General features: G+C 36.3%; 1 protein-coding gene across 8 annotated transcripts in view; it reads left to right on the top strand.

Moving 5' to 3' along the window:
* Positions 1-22,866, top strand: part of lrba (LPS-responsive vesicle trafficking, beach and anchor containing) — a 431,164-nt gene that overhangs the window by 203,855 nt on the left and 204,443 nt on the right. For all 8 annotated transcript variants that reach the window (XM_073951393.1, XM_073951386.1, XM_068221229.2 and 5 more), the window contains exon 36: positions 17,248-17,414. In XM_073951393.1, coding sequence (XP_073807494.1) covers positions 17,248-17,414 — 167 coding nt within the window. The remainder of the gene's footprint in view (positions 1-17,247; positions 17,415-22,866) is intronic.

Raw genomic sequence — 22,866 nt, 5'->3', positions numbered from 1 at the left:
CGTTACATTACTTTTAAGTAACTTTTGGTTTACTTTTCCTTACCTGGCTGAGGTATGATTTCTTTCAGAACTCACAAGTGTTTTTTTTTCACCATTTTTATAGAGAAGCTCTGCATTTAACAGCCACCTATATAAACTACACCTTCATTTTCCTTTACAAAATGTAGGATAAAATAATATTTTTTGAGCCAAGACATGCTGTATATACAGATTAATGACAGCATGTAATGTGTTTGCTGCTTTTGAATGTTTTGTGTTATTAGTCAGGTAAATTCACTGTCTATTGAGATAAAGATTGCAATTAAGCATAAGAGTCTTAATATAAAATCATTTTTATTGAGGCAAAAAAATTATTTTAAACTTTCAAACTGTTTAATAATAAGACAAACAGTAAGATAAAAAAAATCCATAAATCAAAATAAATCTTTGTGCATTATACATTGAATACATTACTTCACGTAGCCTTAACAAATGTGTAAATCGTTTCACAAAAAATAAAAAATCGTACCATATCAAAAAACGATAGTCGCTTCTTCAGTAGACAGTGGCTGCATCTCCTCAAGAATAAAAGCAATAACCATTTTGGGGTGTTTTGTTTATTTGTTTTCTGTTTTAGATGTTGTTTCTTGCAGTTGTCAAGAGTTTTACTTACACATATTCTACACTTAATGACAATCCACTTCTTTTCATCGATGAGTTAAAAACAACAAGAATCCATAGCAAAAATCTAAGTCTCCGGCCTGCCATTGTTTCTGTTTCTAACTGTCTGTAGTGATGATGGGTGATTTGCGAATGAAACATTTGTTTTAACTTGATCAAAGTAAACCAGTTGAACCAGTTCCCTAAATTGAACAGAGTTGTCGTGAAACAGTTTGTGTCTCCAGTAAGTATTAACATATTGGATACCCCGTCTGACTCCAAATAAACTAATATCCTGAGTTATTCAGTTACTAGAACAGTACACTTACTTATCTACTGTGAAAAAGGAGACCTGATGATGATGAGGTTAAGCAAGGTAAAAAGTAACTCGCGTTTCATTTTCTAAAAAGTAACAAATAGTATTACTTATTTTTAAAAGTAATCCGTTACTTTACTCGTTACTTTAGAAAAATAATGTTATTATGTAATGTGCGTTACACATAACACGTTACCCTAACACTGCTCAGGAGGAGAAATGGATAGCTGCTCTGGCTCAGCTATGGTGTAAATGAAATATTATTGGTCATTTTAAAACAAGGAGAAGAGATTCTTTATGTCTTGTCCTGGAAATTGCATCAACAAATTGTGTAATTTCTTGGCACTTCAATTTTATTTTATTTTTAATAAAGTTCCAGATCACTTTATTAAGAATAAAAATAAATACAATGAGTAGAATCAGCTCAAATAAAAGATAATGCTGTTTCAATAATATAGCATGAGACATTAATGTTACCACACAGGTGTATGTGAAACATTAGCCACTTCTGGACTGAATGCTTCTGTTTATTTAACCTTTCCATTCTATGCCGATCCAAGAAGTCAGCACAGAAATTTTTCACAGTTTAATTTTTCAATGTGGTGCTTATAACAGAACTATTTAGAATGTTGCATCAAATACATCAGTCTTTAGCTTGGTAATGTAAGTGTAATGTAAATTGTGATATGGATGATGATCAGATCATTTTGTTTTTGGGACTCCTTTTTTTCAATTAGTTGAATAACAATAAATAAATACTCTATATAAATAAAGAGCTTCCTTATCTTCAGCTATAAAAAAAATTGTCAGGCAATGGGGTACCCATGACATGAGCACATACACCAGTCTAGCACGTTTGTCCAACCATGACTAGAATTCCAGGCTGAGAACAGTTTGTAATCGCGCTGCATTATTACAGGTTCATGTACAAAAACAACCGGAACTTTACCTTACTGTTTTTAAAACGGTTTGGCATAATAGTGGAAAAGTGGCAATTTTTTTTAGTGTTGCTATTGCTTTGTGTTACAAATAATTTGATACACACTGAATTCTCACAGGTGTTTCAAAATATATGAATGCAAAACTGTTACACAGTCATAGCAGTGGGCTTCCTAGTCTTCAATGCTTGAAATCTCCTTTAATGCTGTTCTCTGTGGAGCAGAGCTATTCGTTCAGACTGTTTCACATGACTTAGCCTGCACTGTCAGGTTTCATTATGCCATATTTTGTCACTCAGAGTCTAAAATCTGAAGCGCTTCATGACGAGAACCATGCATTGTGGCGCTCCAGTGACCCAAACTCCTCTTTAATAAGAGAAACTGCTGTTGAACAGACAGATAGCTGGGGATCTTGGATTGGTGTCATGTACAGTCATTTGAAGTGGGGGAAGTAGGACGTTGTTACTGGGTCACAGTTAAATGTGATGGTTATGGATTACACTTTGATAAAATTTGTTTAAGTCTGTGCTTAGATTGCGGGTTCTTCTTTATATAGCCAGTGTGTTGGTGGAAAATCCATGAGCTGTGTAAAAAAATTTGATTGAAAAACCAAACTGGATACATCAAGAGTTGGTGTTGTCTAAATTTAATTATTTATTAATTTCTTAGTTTATCAGTGTGTTTTATGTCTCACAAAATGCCTCTGTACAGCACAGATTTCTCAGGAATCCATCTCAGTATTGAACCCCTCACTTAGATATAGTTGCTCCTCTGTGACCCCTGAAAAGCAGTGAGCCTCCGATAAGTGCAGCACTGATATTGCCGTATTGATTTTCTTCCATTCCGGCTCTTGCCATCTTCTCTGAGCCACCGGTTTCATTTTGCACGACCACAATAAAAATAACAGGCCAGTGAAAGATGCCCCCAGGGGGATCACGCTGCCTTTCCATCCTGAAGAGCAGTTTACACAGGATTTAGATGTTTAACAGAACAACATGAAATATGAGACATATGAGAACCAGAGTGGATTTTCGTTTTTTTTTTTTTTTTTTTTTTTGGGTTCTTTAAATCATTTAATTCATAAATTTCTGTGTGTAATACTGGAGCCTTGACTACATGCAGAACAATGATGGTTTCATGTGTTCCATACACTACCTGATAGAAGTCTTGTTACCTATCCTAGTTTTAGGGAAAAAAATAAATAACTTGACTTCTAGTTTATCATTTGGTATCAGAAGTGGCTTATATGAAAAGCAAAGGCTCTAGATTACGCTGATTTCACTAAAATAAAATATGATCATGCCCTGATTTTTTATTATTTCATTAGGACATTAAGGTCTGACTTTGCTTGGAACAGAAATAATGTACAGTATAGAATATAAAGTCATAGTGCATGGAAAAAGAATTGTTTTTGACTTCCATGAGCTTGGATGACTGCATCCATACATCTCTGCAATAATTCTAATAACTTATTAATAAAGTCATCTAGAATGGCAAAGAAAGCGTTCTTGCAGGACTTCCAGAGTTCATCAAGATTCTTTGGATTCATCTTCAATGCCTCCTTCTTCACCTGTCTGGTGACTGGACTGCTTTCGGGAACTTTGTGGAGGCTGAATTATGAGTATAAGGAGCACCATCCTGCTGAAGAATATCTAAAGAATCCTGCCCTCTCCTGTGTTTTTAATGTAATGGGCAGCACAAATGTCTTGATACCTCAGGCTGTTGATGTTGCCATCCACTCTGCAGATCTCCCACACACCCCCATACTGAATGTAACCCCAAACCATGATTTTTCCTTCACCAAACTTGACTGGTTTCTTTGAGAATCTTGGGTTCCTGTGGGTTCCAATAGGTCTTGTGTAGTATTTGTGATGATTGGGATGCAGTTCAGCAGATGATTTGTCTGAAAAATGTACCTTTTACCGCTTTTTCAAATGATCAACTAAATGTCAAGTTATTTTTTGTTGCTCTTACAACTGCGATCGATGACAAGACTTTTGTCAGGTTTTTTTTTTTTTTGCATACAATCTAGGTACAAAAATAATAACAATGGAAACTTTTTTTTTATTTTTATTTTTTTTTGTAAATCAGGGGTAATCTGAGAAATTCAATCATGACTGTGTAGAAAACATTGCTTCTCATACAGTATATTTTGAGCTTAATTTATTCAATATTTCAACTAAAGGTAATATATTAGCCAAAATGCTTAAATATTTGCATAAACACATTTTAAGCTAGTAGATGTTATGCTCTCTTGCCCTTGCAATGCAAAAGTCATTAAAATGAAATGGGTATTATAGCAGTGCACTTTCCACATTCAGTGTGAAAGACACTTCTCCCCATCAAGTGACTACAGTTGGTGGGAGAATAAAACCAGCAAAATCTTTTTTTTTTTTGTCTTTTTTTATGACATTTTTCTCTTTTGGGCCAAAAAATGCAAGTAATTTTTTACCAATAATTTTCAGAGGCTGAAAATCTGGTGCATATTATAATAAATATATAAATAAATGTAGTATTATCTGACAAAGGAGTTGAGAAAATATGCAGAAAGTTTTACAAAAAACTGTTTTACAAAAAAAAAAAAAAAGTCAATATAAAAAATAACTCCTCTAGAGACAAACACTGGGCACAGGCCCTTAGCCAGCCAGTGAAAGGGGTGAACCTTTGTCATTTATTCAATTTTCTATTTAATTATGAGATTTAAATACTGCTTTTCAGTGACATTTTAAGCAGTATTTTTAGCTGGATTAGCTTGTTGGATGGGAATCATAACCACACTTTTTGATGTACCAAAAATATTTCCTACAGACTTGGAATAAAGAAATGTTGAAACAAAATTATTACTTCATATATTATTTGAAAAAAGAAATTCAATTCTTAAATTAAGTTTTTAATAAAAATTGTAGTCTATTGTAACTTTACTTATGTTAGAGTGTATATTTTCAACAGCTGGTTGTTGGACTCATGAAAAATAAGTGTTTGGATTTGCTAAAACTTATTAGCTGTAGTCAACAAAGGATTTCGTTTGGTCTCAAAGCCATTTTCGATGGTATATTTTCACAATTTATCATGGCATGGCAGTCAAAATAGGACAAATGTGCTCATTTATAGACACATTTTGAACCTTTGTCATTAAGGGGTTGGTCTACAGGTCTGGGGCATTATAAAAAAAAACAAAATAACAAGAATCTAAACTAGACACAGGTGAACGCAATTAGTAAGTATAGAAATAAATCAGAGAATATTAGTAAACATGGCAACTGAGGAACATGAACTAAACACAGAAACCTAGAATCTAGTGAGTGCATACAGACTTCTAATACATTCGAACTTCCATCCTAATAATGCCAGTCTTGTTTGAATCAGTAAATGGAATCACAGATTTTTCATTTATGTATCTGATAATAGTTGAAAATCAGACAATGTTCAGAAAAATAAATCCTATCAAGAAAGTTCTTTACAGTGCTCTAACATTTGCATTTGTAATGGGATTTTGGTGAGACTGCAATTTTATAAATGTTAAAAGTCTGTTATAGAAAAAAAGCAAACAAACTTTTTCCTGAACATTTTGAATAACAGGTTGCTTGTATGACAAGCCCAGACTACTGTAGTTGGTTGTTAATGTGAGGAATAGATCTTATGAGAAAGGTTCCAGCATTGAAGATGGCCTTTGTTTCAGTGCATTCTATAGTCAGTGAATTATTTAGGAAATAAAAATAAATTTATGTTTGTTCCCTGTCAGGGTTCAAATCCACCAGAAGAGATGATAGTGATACCAGTGATTTAAACACATTTTTATTACTTAGATGGCTAACATATGCCTTTATACACTCCCCCAGTCCCCTCCTTTCTCTCTGTCTTTCACACACACACATACACACTCATCCATCCACTCTAGGATTGAGTTATCTTTACCCCTTGAGAGTGAGATTACAGGGACAGCAGGGTCCTGACGGACACAGAGATAACCGCTGGAAATCCAATTATCTTTTAGTGTTCTCTTTCTAATAGGAACCCTAATACAGAAAAGATTTTTCTGGTAACAACTGTACGATGGCAGCCGATACCTGTGTGGAAGAAAAGAAAGGAAAGATTTAGAGAGAGAGAGAGAGAGACTTCCTTCTTTAATGAGAGGCTTTCTTTATTAGAAATGAAATGTGGAGGATACTGAGCCTCAAGGCCAGATCTTGAGGATGTGATAGAACGAGGTCATTGTTCCGTCTTTCTCTGGGTCTTGTTTTTTCTTCTTAGCTTTCACTTGATCTTGAATTGATGGAGTGTAATTGAGTTGACTTCTGACTGAAGTGTGTGTAGAGAGGTGATGGGCCACTTCATTATCGTTTAGTGTCTGTGTTCCTGTAAGAGGAGACCAGGAGTTAATGACATCAACTGTGAAATGAGACTCATGACCTCGTATTATTCCAGTGTGCATGTTCACTAATCCTCCAGCCTCTGACTAGCCAAACAAAAGCAAATCTAAATGATGTGTACTTAGAGCTTCAGAAAGGTTACACTTGTGCCCTTTGATAAGTCAGCAGCTATCATTTAGCTTCACCGTAAATGAGATCTTTACAGCAAATAATGGCTTTGTGGAATACACACATACACGCTCGCTCTCTCTCTTTCCCTCATTCTGTCCTTTCTTCTTGTATCTTTAATTAATTCCCCAGGTGAAGGCAGTGCAGCAGGTCATTATACAGGATCTCATCCCGACACTCTGGTGAATACAGCCATTCTGCTTCCTTTAGTTCTCACCACTGTACACTCCAAGGTTATTTTCATAAATGGTAACTAAGGTAAAGATGATTAGTTGAAAACCTAAAACTAAACTGCATTAAAGTTGTTATATTTATTGAAAACTAGCTGAAATCAAATAAACTAGTTTGTAATTAAAAAGATCTCATCTTGTGGAAAACATTCTGGAAGATGACTGTTTTGTTTAGAGCAGAGATGCCCAAAGTCGGCCCATTGTAACCTTTGGCTCAGCTCTTCGACCCTGTTTACACTAATACATTTGCTATGGTTACGGCTTCTGTCCACACTACCCTAGAGTTTTCGAGCGCCAAAAACTGAGCTTTTTGAAAACGCTGAAGAGGCCGTTTTGGTTTTAAAATGCTGCTGCTCCGTATAAGTGTGGATGGGGGAAAAGGGAGACATCTGAAAATGGAGGCAGGGCTGCAGACATTCACCTATCTGATTGGGTTTTTTTCCTCAATATTAAGTGCACACAGTTCAGTCCTGCATCTTCTTCTTGTAAGTTCAGACTTTGTGAGTTTAATATAAAAAACTCCTGTGGACATGCGGGGTAAATCTTTGAAGGGAACAGTGTAGGCACTTCACCCTGGCTGCATTGTTTCACTATCTTAATAATAATACGAAAACATAATTTAAGGAATTGACTATTTTCAATTTGATACTAACTTAACAGACACAAAATGTCGAGACGTGGCATGGCTACATATTTATATGACCATTATCTTCACTGTATGCATATTTATAACAAAACAGAGCCTATAACATTACTGCCTCCTTTCATTTTCTTCGAAAAATATTAAACACACCCTCTATTTTGCTGAATATCAGTTTTAATAATCAATAATAGCCGTTATAAAAGTATGAAGTACAATAAGTTTATACATAGGAAATAAAGGCAAGCAATCAGTCAAATGTGCAGAATCAGTGTATGTGGTTACATAAATAAATATTAACTCATCTTTGCATTCAGCCAAAACACGTTACCTGAGAAAAAGTAAAAGATTTTAAATAGAATGAAATAGCACTCAAGTTTGATTTTTATTCCTTCATAAGGAAACGTTTGGACACCCCTGGTTTAGAGCAACAGGCTGTTTAACACATTTAGAGGGCACTTGATGCACGTAATATTAGCTGAGGCTCAAAGCAACTTCAGTTAGCCTAAATATGGGTCAAGACAATGGCATGAATGGTTCTGTCTGAAGGAAATGACAAGACCACTGATTGGATGCATTTAGAAATAGAATATAGTTGAACACTATTAGGGCACTCATTGGATAACCCTAGACTGGGGGTTATTACAAGACTTTTTTTTATTTGTATTTTTTTTTTTACTTTTATGGCATCAATATGATTTAATAAAAAATAAAATTGACTACTTTTTGTGTGTTTGTTTTTGCCTTTATTAGGATAGGAAAGTGTTTAGACAAAATGCAAAGTTAGACTGGGTTGGGAGATGATGTTGTTAGACAGCAGATTTTACATTAATAATAACTTTATACTAGACTTCAATAAACTAGTACTAACTAGGGCTGTGCAATTGTGACAGGTATGTGACGCTGACAACAGGGGTGCAGATCCAAATGCAGGTTTATTAGTGAGGTCAGGTAAGCAATGGTCAAAACGGGGGCAAACAGAAGTATACGGGCAATCCAGAGTCGTTGTTAAAATAACAGGCAGATGGTCACAAGGCAGACAGCAGACAACTTAAAACAAACAAATTAAGCGATGGTCAAAAGTAAGACAAAGGTAATGCGTTGTAATGCCACTAAGCAGATAACAAGACTCAGCAATGTTTTGTGTGTTTGTGCTGCTCTTATAGTCCAAGGCTGCATCCGAAACCGCCTACTACTCAGTAGGTACTGCATTTGAATGTAAGCGTACTACTCGGCCATTAGAAAAGTACGTTCTATACAGTACGAATGTGAAAAGTATGAATGGAATTCGGACGTACTACATCCGCCATTTTGTCATGGTCACGCGACCTACCTGCGTCATTTGCGTCGCTTCACTCCCATTCATGAATTCTCTCGCTGGGCATCATGGGATAGCGCAGCGTGCATGGGATGCACACTCCAGAATCTCGCCGGAAGTAGTAAGTCATCCGGGTACTTCTCGCATACTGATTTTCGAATTCAATGAATTCTGACATACTACTCGGCTCGCATACTGATTTTAGCGTACTATATAGTATGGAAGTATGCGGTTTCGGACGCAGCCCAAGTAATCAGTCTGTGAGCAGCTTCAGCTGTGTAAGTGTTTGCAATCACTGGTGACTTAGAGCAGGTGTGTGTGTGTGTGTGTGTGTTGCATGACTAAATATGTATTCCATAACATGGCAGATTTGTAGTATATGTAAATGTTTACCAGCAATTGCTGGTTGTTAAATCGCTGGTGATTGTGACAGCGATATCACAAAAAAAAACATTTATCTCAATATCATGTTTTATATTTTTTTTGGTATCGATAATTATTTAATATTTTTTACCAATCCATTTAGGTGTATTATGATTTTTTAACTGCTTTTTTTTAATTTACCAACATTACTAAGGCAAATTGTTTAATAGTCAAAAACAAACATATTTAGACAAAATATCTGATCTCTTTATAATAAAATAAACATAAGTGTTCAAGAGACTCTTAAACTTGATAAATAAAATTTTAAAAGTCTGTGCAATGGTAAAGTGTAAACGCTGAACAATCAAAGCAAACTTTATGGTGTGAATAATAATGATACAATAAACATCAAACTCAAAAAACATAAAAAAAAAACAATCAATCAAATCTGAGCTTTCAAGTACATTATTTCATTATTCAAGTTCATATTGCAACATTACAAATTGTGAAGTTGAATGACTAGATTAGCCCATATGCTAAAAAATCTATTAGATGGGGTGCTAGTGGCTGGGAAGAAAAGAAACCACTCTGGCGACATCCTTACATGCTTTTTTTTTTTAATTTATAATCTCCCCACTGCTGCTAGCCACTGCACTGATATGTTGTTATTCTGACCTGAAGTGACAAGCGTGAGTGCGTGGTTTCTTTCACCATTTGCTTTGTGCTCGTGCTCTCCTGGTGTCTCTCGTAGCTAGGTGACCATCAAGCATTTTCTCAAAAGATGTCAAACGAACAAATCATTGCTGCAGCTCTGATACAAGTATGGAGAAAAATATAAAGCACTGCAGTATTTGGATGTTCTGAGTTTGTCTCAGATAATTAGTCTGCCGTTATTACTGAAATGTGTATAATCCATACAAAGTGTGAAGCAGATTGGTTAGTTGTACTTGCATGAATTGCGGTGTGCTCGCGGCATTCCGAAAAGTTCAGATGTTTTTCATAAATTTGCATTGCTTCTAAGGCATGCGCTCAGCAGCCACATTTTGATAAAACTATATAGCTTCATACCGAAACTTCATACCAAACTTTTTTTTGATATTGACAATGGTGTTTGGTCAAAAAAAGTTGATAACAATTTTATCACCCAGCCCTATTACTAACCATCGCTTAATATGTTATATTTTTAAAAATATTTTATTTTAAACATTATTGTCAATGTTTTGCTCTTTTTTTTAATGCCAATAGTTCCAATCAATGATCAAAATCGAACCCTGGCCCGAAATTCTTTTATTGCTGAATGTTTCAACATTTTGAGTCAATTCAAAGATTATTTATAAAGATGAACACAAGATCATTCATTAAAATGAAAAAAAAAAAAAAAAAAATATATATATATATATATATATATATATACACATACACACACACACACACACACACACACACAGTTGAAGTCAGAATTATTAGCCCCCCTGAATTATTAACCCCCTGTTTACTTTTTTTCCTTGATTTCTGTTTAACGGAGAGAAGATTTTTTTTCAACACATTTCTAATCAAAGTAGTTTTAATACCTCATTTTTAATAACTGATTTATTTTATCTTGGCCATGATGACAGTAAATAATATTTTACTAGATATTTTTCAAGATAAGTTATTGTATAATGGTGGTTTGTTCTGTAGACTATCGAAAAAATATATAGCTCAAAGGGGCTAATAATTTTGTCCCTAAATTGGCTTTTAAAAAATTAAAAACTGCTTCTATTCTTGCCGAAATAAAACAATAAGACTTTCTCCAGAAGAAAAAATATTATCAGACATACTGTGAAAATTTCCTTGCTCTGTAAAACATAATTCGGGAAATATTTAAAAAGAAAAGAAAAAAAAATCAAAGGGGGGCTAATAATTCTGACTTCAACTGTACATTCAAGTCTTTTTTTCTGAGCTGCACTGCGATAAGAAGAAAAGAGCAGGGAAATTGTTCAACACATTTAACATTAAAGTGTTGACACTCGATCACAATAACCCATTTCTTGCTCTTCTTTAAACCTGTTATATTTATATAATCAAAAAAACATTTTTTACATGCTTGTGAAGATATCCTTTCAGACTGTTTATTTGACCTGTGTTATCACGTTCTCTACAGCAGCCCCGCGTTCATAGTCTGCTGTTCATTGGTTTCAGTGCTTCCTTTATTTACTAGAAGTAAAAACATTATCCCGCATTCACATTCATCCACACCTGCTCCTCTTCGCCTGCTGGCAGACATGTTCATTTTTCACTGGCCGCACATCTCCTTCATTTGACTATTTTTCACCTCAAAAGGACAGTTAATTCCTACTATTTTTCACCCGCCGTGACCTTGAAGTTGCCAGAGTCACCTGCCTGTGGCCCGTGTAGAGTAATGGAACTAAAGAAATGCCTGTTTTTTTTTTTTTTTTTGGAAAGGGGATGGGAGAAAAGATGAAGAATCTGCCATCTACACATTGTGACTAGTCCATTAAAAGCACAAAATGAAGGAGGGAGAAAAGGGAAAGAGGGAAGCCAGAGATACTTTGATAAGTTGTTGCACCTGTGTTAACCTTGATGGTCACCCTGACTAGAAATGGGGGTGGCAGCATATTCTCTCTCTCTCTAGTTGCTTTGCACTGGATTGCTGCTCCATCTATCGCCCAGGGAACAAGAGATGGAGGGAAATCAATACACCGAAGCGTCGGCTGACAGCAGTATCGCTCCAGAATTGAAGTGCCTGTCAGCCTTTGTCATTCGGTGACTTTTGTTCGCTATTGTACTTTTAAGCCGTCATTTTTCTTGGTTGTCACTTTTTCGCTTTCCGGGCTTGCTTTTGTCTGAATTCCCTTGGCTACAATTTCAACACAGTGACTTCAAATTCAGAAAGAAAGTGGGTCAAAAGATCAAGTGCAATGAAAATCTCTTGGATTTGATTGGCTGAATGACATGGCATATGCTTTTTTCCCTTCGATTTTCATTTTGTTTCTCGGAGTGGCGCATGCATATCCTTTGCACTGTATTTGCATTGGCTCAGATGCTGCAAGGACAGAGGCATCAGTAGGACAGTTTCCCGCTGTAAATGAAACCCTGAGGGAGGGACCGGCGAGGAGAGGAGGAAGATGATAGTGACTGTGCTGTGTACTTCACTGTCAACAGAGTGCAAATCAAGCAGTTTAACAAGATCCCTGCTGTTTTCACTCGCTCTATGAGAAACACTGCAGACCCTTCAATTTGGATGTAATGCTTAGACTTACATGCACGCTTGGCCATGTCATGTTGCACTAACTAACTCGCATACGCAGGGGCTGATGCACATAATGAGTTCTGCTCTCTGGCAGATGATGATTATTTTGTTTAACCTTGCTACCCTGTTTAGGGAGGAGAGGGTAACATTGCCGCCTATGAGGATATGCTTACCCTGATAAATTGCACAGTCATTGGAATATTAGTGTGTTTGTTTGCTCTAAAATATAAATTTGTAGAGCTTAGTTTTTATAGTAATAATATTGATATGGTTTGTAAACAACACAATGACACAACAATCCAAAACTTTGTGACATAGTCGCTAAATCAAATGAATTTGTACGATTTCATTCGTTCATTTTGTTTTCGGCTTAGTCGCTTTGGTAATCAGAGGTCGCCACCGTGAAATGAACCACCACCTTATCCAGCAAATGCTTTATGCAGCAGATGCACTTCCAGCTTCAACCCATCACTGGGAAACACCCATGCACACTTTTTCACACACATACACTTTAGCCAATTTAGCTTATTTAGTTTATCCATAGTGCATGTCTTTGGAACCGGAGCACCTGGAGGAAACCCAAGCTAACACGGGGAAAAGTCCACAAAGATTTGCCAACTGACCTTCCCAGGGCTTGAACTAGTGAACTTCTTGCTGCTACCCACTGCATCACTGTGACGCCTTGTACGTTCTCATTTGTACATTTTAGTACAATTTGCTCATGCCCCAATGATGGGTTAAGGGTTGAGGTTTCTGGTTTTAAAAATCATACATTCATTCATTAATTTTCTTGTCAGCTTACTCCCTTGATTAATCTCGGGTTACCACTGCAGAATGAACCACCAACTTATCCAGCACATGTTTTTATTCAGTGGATGCCCTTCCAGCTGCAACCCATTTCTAGAAAACATCCATACACACTCATTCACAAATACACTATGGACAATTTAGCCTATAATTCACATACCGCATGCCTTTGGACTTGTGGGGGAAACCGGAGCACCCAGAGGAAACCCACGCAAACACGGGGAGAACATGCAAACTCCACACAGAAACACCAACTGACCCAGCTGAGGCTTGAACTAGCGACCTTCTTGCTGTAAGGCAACAGCACTACCTACTGCGCCACCGCGTATCAAATCGCACATTTTCGTACTAATTAAATTTGAATTAGCCACTTTTCTGAAAATATGTAAAATAGCTGCATTTCCTTGTAAGATCAACAGGGGTGGACTTAACCAATAAGAGAGGAAAGCAGCTGCTTGGGGCCCCAAGGAATTAGGGGACCGGACCAATACCAATGCTATATTAATCGTATAACTCTTTTATAAATGTTCTATCATAAGTTATAAAATCTGTCTATAACCGTTAAGATTTTAATGTTTTTACTTTTTTTAAGTGCACATGCAAATATTAAAATCTAATCAAAAATATGGCTTATTAACTGTACATAGTTGATAATAATTAGTAAATTCTTTATATTTCATTTTACATTAAGTAGATAAAGGTTCCACTGAAAATATTTTTATAACATGCATTTAGTCTATTTACAAAACAGAGAAAAAAATATCTATAAAGACAGACAGTGTTTTGAGTTTCAATGCTAGGGTCCCATATCTTGCTTAGGGCCCTCAAAATACTATGTCCGCCCCTGAAGATTGGTCAACTATACATTCATAAACAGGGTGTCCGCGGGGTCTTAAAAAGTATTAAAATTTGATAAATTAATAATGAGAAAATTAAGGCCCTTAAAAGGTATTAAAAAGTCTTAGTCACTTTTTTTTTTACAAGGTTTTATATATTGTGCAAGGATTGTGCAAAGTTTTTGACTCCAAAAAAGCATACATATATATTTATTTTCTTCCTAATATTAACAATGGTGTGCTCGATCGTTGAAAAATTTTTTTTTGGGCCGAGGCATGCTCGGCCAAGCTCCTCTGTTCGGGTGATGTCACTTAATTTGCGACAAACGCGGGAAGGACATGTGACGCTCTCCACATATAGCTAAACAAAATGGAAAAATGTAAGTTTGCATACTCCTAGTTGGAGAAAGATGAGTTTAGACAGTGGCTGAAGCCTGTCCCTGAAAACAACCGCACAATTGATTCTATCGAGCTTTGTTTTTTCCAAGCTTATCTGAGTTTTGTTGCATGATTGTGCTCCATTGATTTATTAGTTTTATTATTAGTTGCTGTTTATTAGCAACTTTTTATTAAATTAAAGGTTTGATACTGATTAGAACTTGAAGCGGTGATGAGGTCTTAAAATATTCTGAGAAAGTTTTTAAAAAGCCTTTAAAATGTATTGAAATTACCTTTAGTATTCCTTTTTTTCTTACAAAACATGAAGGCCACTATGTTTTTGACATCTACAACTTTTCTGGAAGGAAGCATGCAGAGAATGTCTTTATAAAATTTCTTCTTGTCAACAAAATGACACTCAAGCAGATAGTTGAATTGTGAATAAGAATAGCAATTGTTTCAATTTGTTTTGAAGATTTTTTTATGTAAATAATTGTATACAAGTTAAGCATCCAATGATAATGCTATTTATAATGATTCAATATTTTACATAAGAAGAAATTTTATTAACATTTGTAAAACATACTAGCTGGGGTTGACTTATAAGTAAATAAAGCTTGAACAAAGCCTTTCTCAATTAAGTCAATGGAAATAAGCCAGTGGATCACCTGACCTGTTACAGTATAGTTTACAAGTTTGTATGTGTACAATAAAAGAATCAATTAATAAAAAAATACAATAAAATTCTCTGTGGAATAATTAAAGTTTAAATATAATATTAAAATGCAGTTTCCTTTGATAAATTTAGGAATAGGAATGCGTGCAGTTTACATAGACATTTGTTGTAATGCTAACTAAATAGTTTGACTACTGTGGACGATACCGTTTAAGTTTTGATAATAATATGGCTCTAATGGTTTGTCATGGGTGTAGTCCATTGAAGGAAATGAGTGCTGACCCTGTCCGATTCAGTTCCGCAGAACACAGAACATTTGGAGATGTGGATGATTACTCTGTCTGAAGTCATAAACACATCGCTTTCATGGTTTTTCTTCAGCCTTTATGGCTTTAACTTCAACTGCGCTGTGACTGGAGATTGTGGTTCCTCCTTCAGCGGACTGCCAAACATGTGCGAGACCCTTTGAATTAAGTTCACCTCGTAGGCTTTCCAAAAGCCTTATGATGTCACTACAGAATAACAGCCCCAAACGTGATGATAATGCCACTGCTATGCTTTTCACCTGAATGTTTCCTATAATTCAACTTGTATGCTCAGCTGCAAGGAAGCCATTTGTCAGGAAGTTCATGAAAATTACCAAGCCCATTATGGAGCTCAGGGATTTGGTGCCGTTGACACTAGTTGATAAAGTGCCTGTTTATGCCAAAGTGTTTGAACTCGTGACAGCTAATTAATTATGTGTTAATCACTCTGAGAAGGGAATAATGGAAAAATATGGATGAATGCTCTTTTTGTTTCTATTCTGATAAGGATTAAAAAGCACCTTTTTCAAACCTTTCTGATTCGATTTTTTTAAAGGATTCAATTGTTAGGATGGTATCATAAAATAATAATAATAATAATAACAACAACCTATTTTTCAAATCACTAATTATCTGTGCATCTATTACTGTGGCCAAAACATGTTTAAACCTTCTTGTTTTTGCTTTCCTTTTCTAATCAAAATGAATGCTACACAGCCAGAATTTTCCATTTCTTTCGCAGACGTGACCTTTTGTGCAGAACAAAGACAAATCGCCAACTTTATTTCCGTTCTTTTATTCCCACTCTTTTGTTACCCCAGACATCTAAATAGGTTCACATTTGAACATTCACCCTTTACCTTTTAATCTCTCTTTTATTCCTCCGTCCTCTTCTCGTGGCTTTAAGGTCACTGCAGAGTTAAGAACAGCAAAATGAGACACAGATTGATAATTACGAGAGGGAAGCCCCTCTAATGTGATTTATCTCTATGGATTTTCTGTCATACATGAAGAGTCGATCCTCAAATTGGAGAGGAGGGCCCATTAGAAGGCACTTTGGAGCGTTTACTGCTAACTTTACAGAGGCAGGCTTCTTCGTTTGCTGCCGCTGCACACCAGACCACTGCTTTTACTGTATTTGTTGTCTGAGGCGGGTGCTGTCTAAGGCTAATTTAATTTAGGGTCATAACACGCAATGGATGAAGCAGAGGGAATTACATTAAAACAAGCCTTAGTGGTTGCTGTAACCTTTCCGCTTGATTGCTGTTTGCTAGACGTTGCATCAGAATCAGATAAGAGGCACAGAGGAAAAAATCAAGCCATGTTGTTTTGTGCTTTGAGCACGGTTTTCGTTTATTCTGGGTTGAATTTGTACCAGCTTTGTAGCTCATCTCTTGATTTATTGATTCTGATTGGGACACGGGATTTCACAAAGGACAGCTTATTCATTTACTCCTCTATTTTGGTACCGACAGATAAAACGTAATTTAATTTCTAGCAAAGGGATGTTTGCAGTGTTAGGTGTTTGCGTAAAGAATCACATTCGAGTTCAAAGGCTTTTCTGATAACAAATTCTGACAAAGAAAAATGTCTCCTTGTGCATTATGGGTAGGTTCTACATTTTTTAGTGTAGCCCAAAGGCATTAGCAAATACATGTCCACTGTTATTAATCACTGTGACAATGGGCTGGAAATGACCCAGAGTTCCATTTGTTTCCTGTGTGTATGGATTTACTACACACACACACACACACACACACACACACACACACACACACACACACACACACACACACAAAGCTCAGGTGTCAACACACACACTAATGATGTAGTATGCTTCTTTTTCTACATCTGGTCTGATGGACAGCATTCTTCTCAGGTGAAAGTAACACAGGAACAGACTTGTGCCTCCAAGTAACTTTCATATGTGGCGCATTATAGTGAACGTGTTTTGAATGAATGCCTACGATATTGTGATGATTAAGTGTTGCTTTATTCTTCTGTCCGCAGTCTCATTGTGCTCAATATTCAGCTGAGAAACGCGATGAGGAGAAGATGTGTGATCACCTGATCAGGGCCGCCAAGTACCGGGATCATGTGACGTCCACGCAGCTCATCCAGAAGATTGTAAACATCCTCACAGACAAACATGGTGCATGGGGCAGCTCGGCTTTCAGGTACAATTTCATTTTTGCAGTTTAAATGGATCAAATGCTCTTTGTAAAATTCCACTAAAGTATATAATACTAGACTAAGCTAGTCTGACTTCTGGTTTAAAGACATATATCTGGTCTGAATTTTCTATTTTTTCAATTTATAGCTTGTTATGACCAAGCATGCTGATCACTGACTTCTGAAGGGACCAACAATGGGTCTTACCTGATGTTTCGAACAGGGTTATTTGAAATGGTGTTAAGGCTAATGACTTGGTTTTCTAATGACTCAAGTCTTTCTTTAAAAGCATTATTTTATCACACTGTTTAGGCCTTTGACTCACCAAATCATTGGTGACAGTTGGCCATTGGTCAACACTGGGCCATCTTTGATCACCTGTCAGGCTAGTTTGTTTGGGGTTGAGAGAGGGAACACAAAGAACCAGTTGTCATCTTGTTGCATTTCTCAAATATTAGCAATCAGTATATATTTTCAGTTAATCAGACATACACTCACCGACCCCATTTTGCCTTCAGAACTGCCCAATTCATTTTGTCATAGATTCAACAAGGTACTGAAAATATTCATCTGAGATTAGGGTCCATATTGACATGATAGCATCAAACAGTTGCTGCAGATTTGTCATCTGCATATCCATGATGCAAAACTCACATTCCACCACATCTCAAAAGTGCTCTATTGGATTGAGATATGGTGACTGTGGAGGCCAAACGAGTACAGTGAATTCATTGTCATGTTCAAGAAACCAGTCTGAAATGATTCATGCTTTGTGACTTGGCGCATTATCCTGCTGGAAGTAACCATCAGAAAATGGGTACACTGGGGTCATAAAGGGATGTACATGGTCAGCAACAATACTCGGGTAGGCTGCGACATTGACACAATGCTCAATTAGTACTAATGGGCCCAAAGTATGCCAGGAAAATATCCCCAACATCATTACACCACCGCCATCAGCCTGAACTTTTGATACAAGGCAGGATGGATCCATGCTTTCATGTTGTTGATGCCAAATTCTGACCCTACCATCTGAATGTCACAGCAGAAACCACGACTCATCAGTCCAGGCAACGTTTTTCCAATCTTCTGTTGTCTAATCTTGGTGAGCCTGTGCAAATTGTAGCCTCACTTTCATGTGCATAGCTGACAGGAGTGGCACCTGGTGGGGTCTTCTGCTACTGTAGCTCATCCGCCTCAAGGTTTGACGTGTTGTGCATTTTGAGATGGTTTTCTCTATACCTCAGTTGTAACGAGTGGTTATTTGAGTTACTGTTGCCTTTCTATCAACTAGAACCAGTATGGCCATTCTCATCTGACCTCTGGCATCAACAAGACATTTGCACTCACAGAACTGCCGCTCACTAGATATTTTCTATTTTTCTAATCATTCTCTGTAAACCCTAGAGAAGGTTGTGCGCGAAAATCCCACTAAATCAGCAGTTTCTGAAATACTCAGACCAGCCCGTCTGGCACCAACAACCATGACACGTTCAAGTCACCTAATTCACCTTTCTGACCCATTCTGATGCTCGGTTTGAGCTGCAGTAAATTGTCTTGATCATGTCTACATGCCTAAATGCATTAAGTTGCTGCCATGTGGTTGGCTGATTAGAAATTTACTTTAACCATCAGTTGTACAGGTGTACCTAATAAAGTAGCCGGTGAGTGTATTTGTACTAGTGAATCCCTCTGTGGTTATTGAAAAAGTACAGTGAAAATGACAAGGTTTTCTATTGTTGAATGACAATACAGACTACTGTCACCTGCAGGTATGGAAAGATGCATCTCCTCACACAGTAACAGAACGCACATTGATGTTTCAGTCAGCTGTTGTCTGTTTGGTGTATTTAAGTGCAGCGTTTTGGTCCAGATGGGACCAGATGCTTCGCTGAGGCAACAACACTTTCTTTTCTTCTTTTTTTGTTGCCGCTGGCTATTTGACATCACCATGGTTTTTGCCTTTACGTTCAAACTGAAACCAACTATTTAGAATCAGTGTCTGCTGTTTTTGGTCAGCGCTAAGGCCCAAATAATCTGTAATTGTCACAAAACTATTATTGTAAAATAATTCATAAAATCAGTATTTTAATGGCATCTGAGATATATTATTAATGAAATTCATTTTAAGATTTTCTTCTTATTTTGTGGTATGTCTTGGTTGACCAATGAATCATACTCGAAATATGAAATGTAATTATTTGAAAAGAAAGGTACAAAATAGTATGAAAATCTTGAACACCTAATCTTGTTGCAGATCCCAAAACAGCAATTTCTTTTTTTTTCTTGTCTGTTTTTAAGATACATGGAAATCAGTGTTAAAGGGTTAGCTCTCCCCAACATAAAAAATATATATAATTAATTAATCTCATGAACTTGCATGCCCATAACAAATTTAGTAAATCAGCAAATGTGACTTTTGTTCTAATCCACCTAAAATGATGATGCTTCCAAACATTAGTAAGGCAGTCAAACAAAAATGCATCCATTTTAATAGAAGAGTTTAACCCAGTTCTTCTGAAAACATATGATAGCTTTATATAATAAGACGCTTTATAGACCATTTTGAGGGATGCAAACAATAACAATGGTCCTAAAGTATTTACTGTTTTACATTTTTTTTTCCATGGCTTATGTGAATCCGAAAAGGTCCATTTATTAATAAATAATGTTATGATAGCCGTTTAAACATTAAGATATGATTGAATTGCCTCTTGTTACAGTTATAAAATAGTTTGATAACAAGCATGAAATATTCATGGGCCAATGACATAAACACAATGAAATGGTCTATATTTAAGTTAGACATATATTTTATTCTCATGAACTTTGATTTGTAAAAATTTAATCACAGAAGCTCAAGCATGCTTGCTGGATATGTGACAGGCAATCAGCTTCATTCTTACTGAACTGAATAATGTTAATTTGTGACAAAAGAGTCAGTTAACGGTGGAAGACTTTTCATTTTGGGTTAAACAAACCCACCAACAACTACTATCCTTGAGTGTCAACCAAATACATTCTTCCACTGGATTACTCATAAATATTATCATCTATTGGTTATATGTCTGTTGAAATCATATCAATTAGTTTTTTTTTTTAAATTCACGGTTATTATTATTATCCGTATATCGGCATCTTTCTGAGCACAGTTCAGCTTGGTTCACCCCTGTCTTACAGTATGCTGGCGTCCTACTGTACCCCCATGCCAAATCATCTGTAATCATTAGACCTCATATTATTTACCTCTCTTGCGATAGGCTAAACCTACATTTCCGCCCATTATGGGCTCTAATGGAGGCCTAAAGTCATGATTCTGAGCCTGGGTTACGTCTTATTGCTTCAGTTTCTGCGTATGATGCATTGCTGTTGGAATGGGATGAAAGCCAGTCAATGTTACCTGGCCATTACTGAAGGAAACATAAGGAGCTCTATTTATTTCTGTAAACACACTGAATATCCCTTAATGATGCCGTCATGCATTGCTTCTCTCTAGAAACCCATTGCCTAGTTCAATTTCTTTTCTTTTTTTTCTTTCTTTCTTTTGCTGTGTTCCAAACAAAATGTGTTCTCTAGAGATTTGGAGACCTGTCTGTGTTTTTTTTTTTTTTTTTGTATTAAGATTTTGTGCTCGCTCTCTCTCTGGTCTTTCCTCTTAGTATTCTGCAGTCATATAATGGCAGAGTGCTCTGTTCTTTCTTTTGGCTCACTCCCCATTACTGGCCTTTATGTAGCAAGGCTATTGATGACTTTTGTAATAGCATGCGATGGGCACGTGGTGACGCTGGCACAGTCTCGGAGTGTGTTTAATAAATCACAATCAGACCCTGCTGTTACATCAATACTTCTGCTCAATTACCCAGAAGGTCATGGGCAAAAATGCTGGAGAGCTGAGGGTCGGTAACTACAGAGGAGAGAACAACATCTGGAAATAAAAGAAGGGACAAACACACACACACACACACACACACACACACACACAAACTGCAACATGCAACTAGCAGCTGCTTGTATATATTTGATCATCCTGTGGTTTGTAAAGGTGGAATGAATCACGTTAACACAAAAGGGTTTAAAAACAATAACTGACACTAGTATCTTTACCATTTTTGAATAATTCAATTCACAGGAGAAACATTTTTTTTCAGAACAAACAAAAAGAATTTCAACTTTTTTACATAGCACTACTCAATGTCAGTTCCAAAGCAGTGAACCAATCAGAAGTCACAGGTGGGGCAACTGTTATGAGCTTCTGTTTACAGTAGCATGGTGGCATTACAACTATTTTATTAAAAAAAAAAAAAAAAAAAAAAAAAAAGCTTTTGAAAACCATTCCTGATTGTTGCTGATTGTGATTTTAGACTCAAAGGCACATTCTGCATCAATAGTCCCTAAATTGTTGTACTGCTGTAGTCTTTCTGCTCAATTACTGACTGCATTTGTTGTTGTTGTTGTAAATGAACCAAATTGTGATACTTGTATCATGAAGGTTTAGGAAAATTAAATATGTATAATTATGTATGAGCAATATCACACGAGTAGCAGTGCGATATGGCTGTATATCGGCACTGTTTGGAGGCTGTATTGGTACAAGGCTGCTGGCCGAGTGTCTTAGTCTCCCATCAGTCTAATATTGCATTTATACAACAGTTTGACGACATAATTGTGTATATAAAAAAGAAAATCAAACCCTTTTGTAAGAGTAACTACTTTCCTCCAGCAATCATTTACATTTGCAGATGACGTCAGAACAGCAGAAACTGTTACTACTTAACCAACATCACTTAAGAGCTCGTATTTGAATGATTCTATAGCGTAATGTCTAAAGTGATGACAAAACAGATGATTTTGTGGACATTTTAAGATAAGAAGGCTTAAATCACAATAATTAAACCCAAAAAAGCCAAAGCAGGGCCAACACTACCAGATTGCTGTTGTGTTTGCGATAAGGAAAAATGCTAAACACATGCGAACATTTCTTCTTTCTTTTTAATGAACTAGTCTGCAGTAACGAACCCCAGGAGAAGCATTACGTACAGATGGCCAACCAAAAAGTTACTCTGGGTTATACAAAGAGTGGACAACACAAAATATATACATTCCTGATATGAGTCCCATCTTACACTCAATACACTAAAATTATACCGTTTAAACTACAGCACTACAACATACAAAAGAAAGAGATCAACTTAGAATATCACTCACCAGGTTAATAATGATTTAAACATGGTGTAGTTAGAAATCACACTGTTTTTCTTTTGTAAGGTTTTATTGTGCAGTCTCTGTCCCACCATCTTTTGGATGAACAGCTTTAAATTGTCTTTGCTCTGCTCAATGACAGGCTAATGGCCGCCGATGTGCTGTATCTCAGAAATTATAAATATTTTAATATAGCCACTATCCTTTTAAATAAACTGCACAATTGCAATCTAAACAACTACATTCTTGACTAAAAAA

Source organism: Danio rerio, chromosome 1 (assembly GCF_049306965.1).
Source record: "Danio rerio strain Tuebingen ecotype United States chromosome 1, GRCz12tu, whole genome shotgun sequence".
In the NCBI taxonomy this organism is placed as follows: domain Eukaryota; kingdom Metazoa; phylum Chordata; class Actinopteri; order Cypriniformes; family Danionidae; genus Danio; species Danio rerio.
Note: the sequence above shows the minus strand (reverse complement) of the source record. Positions and strands in the feature narration are given on the sequence as shown.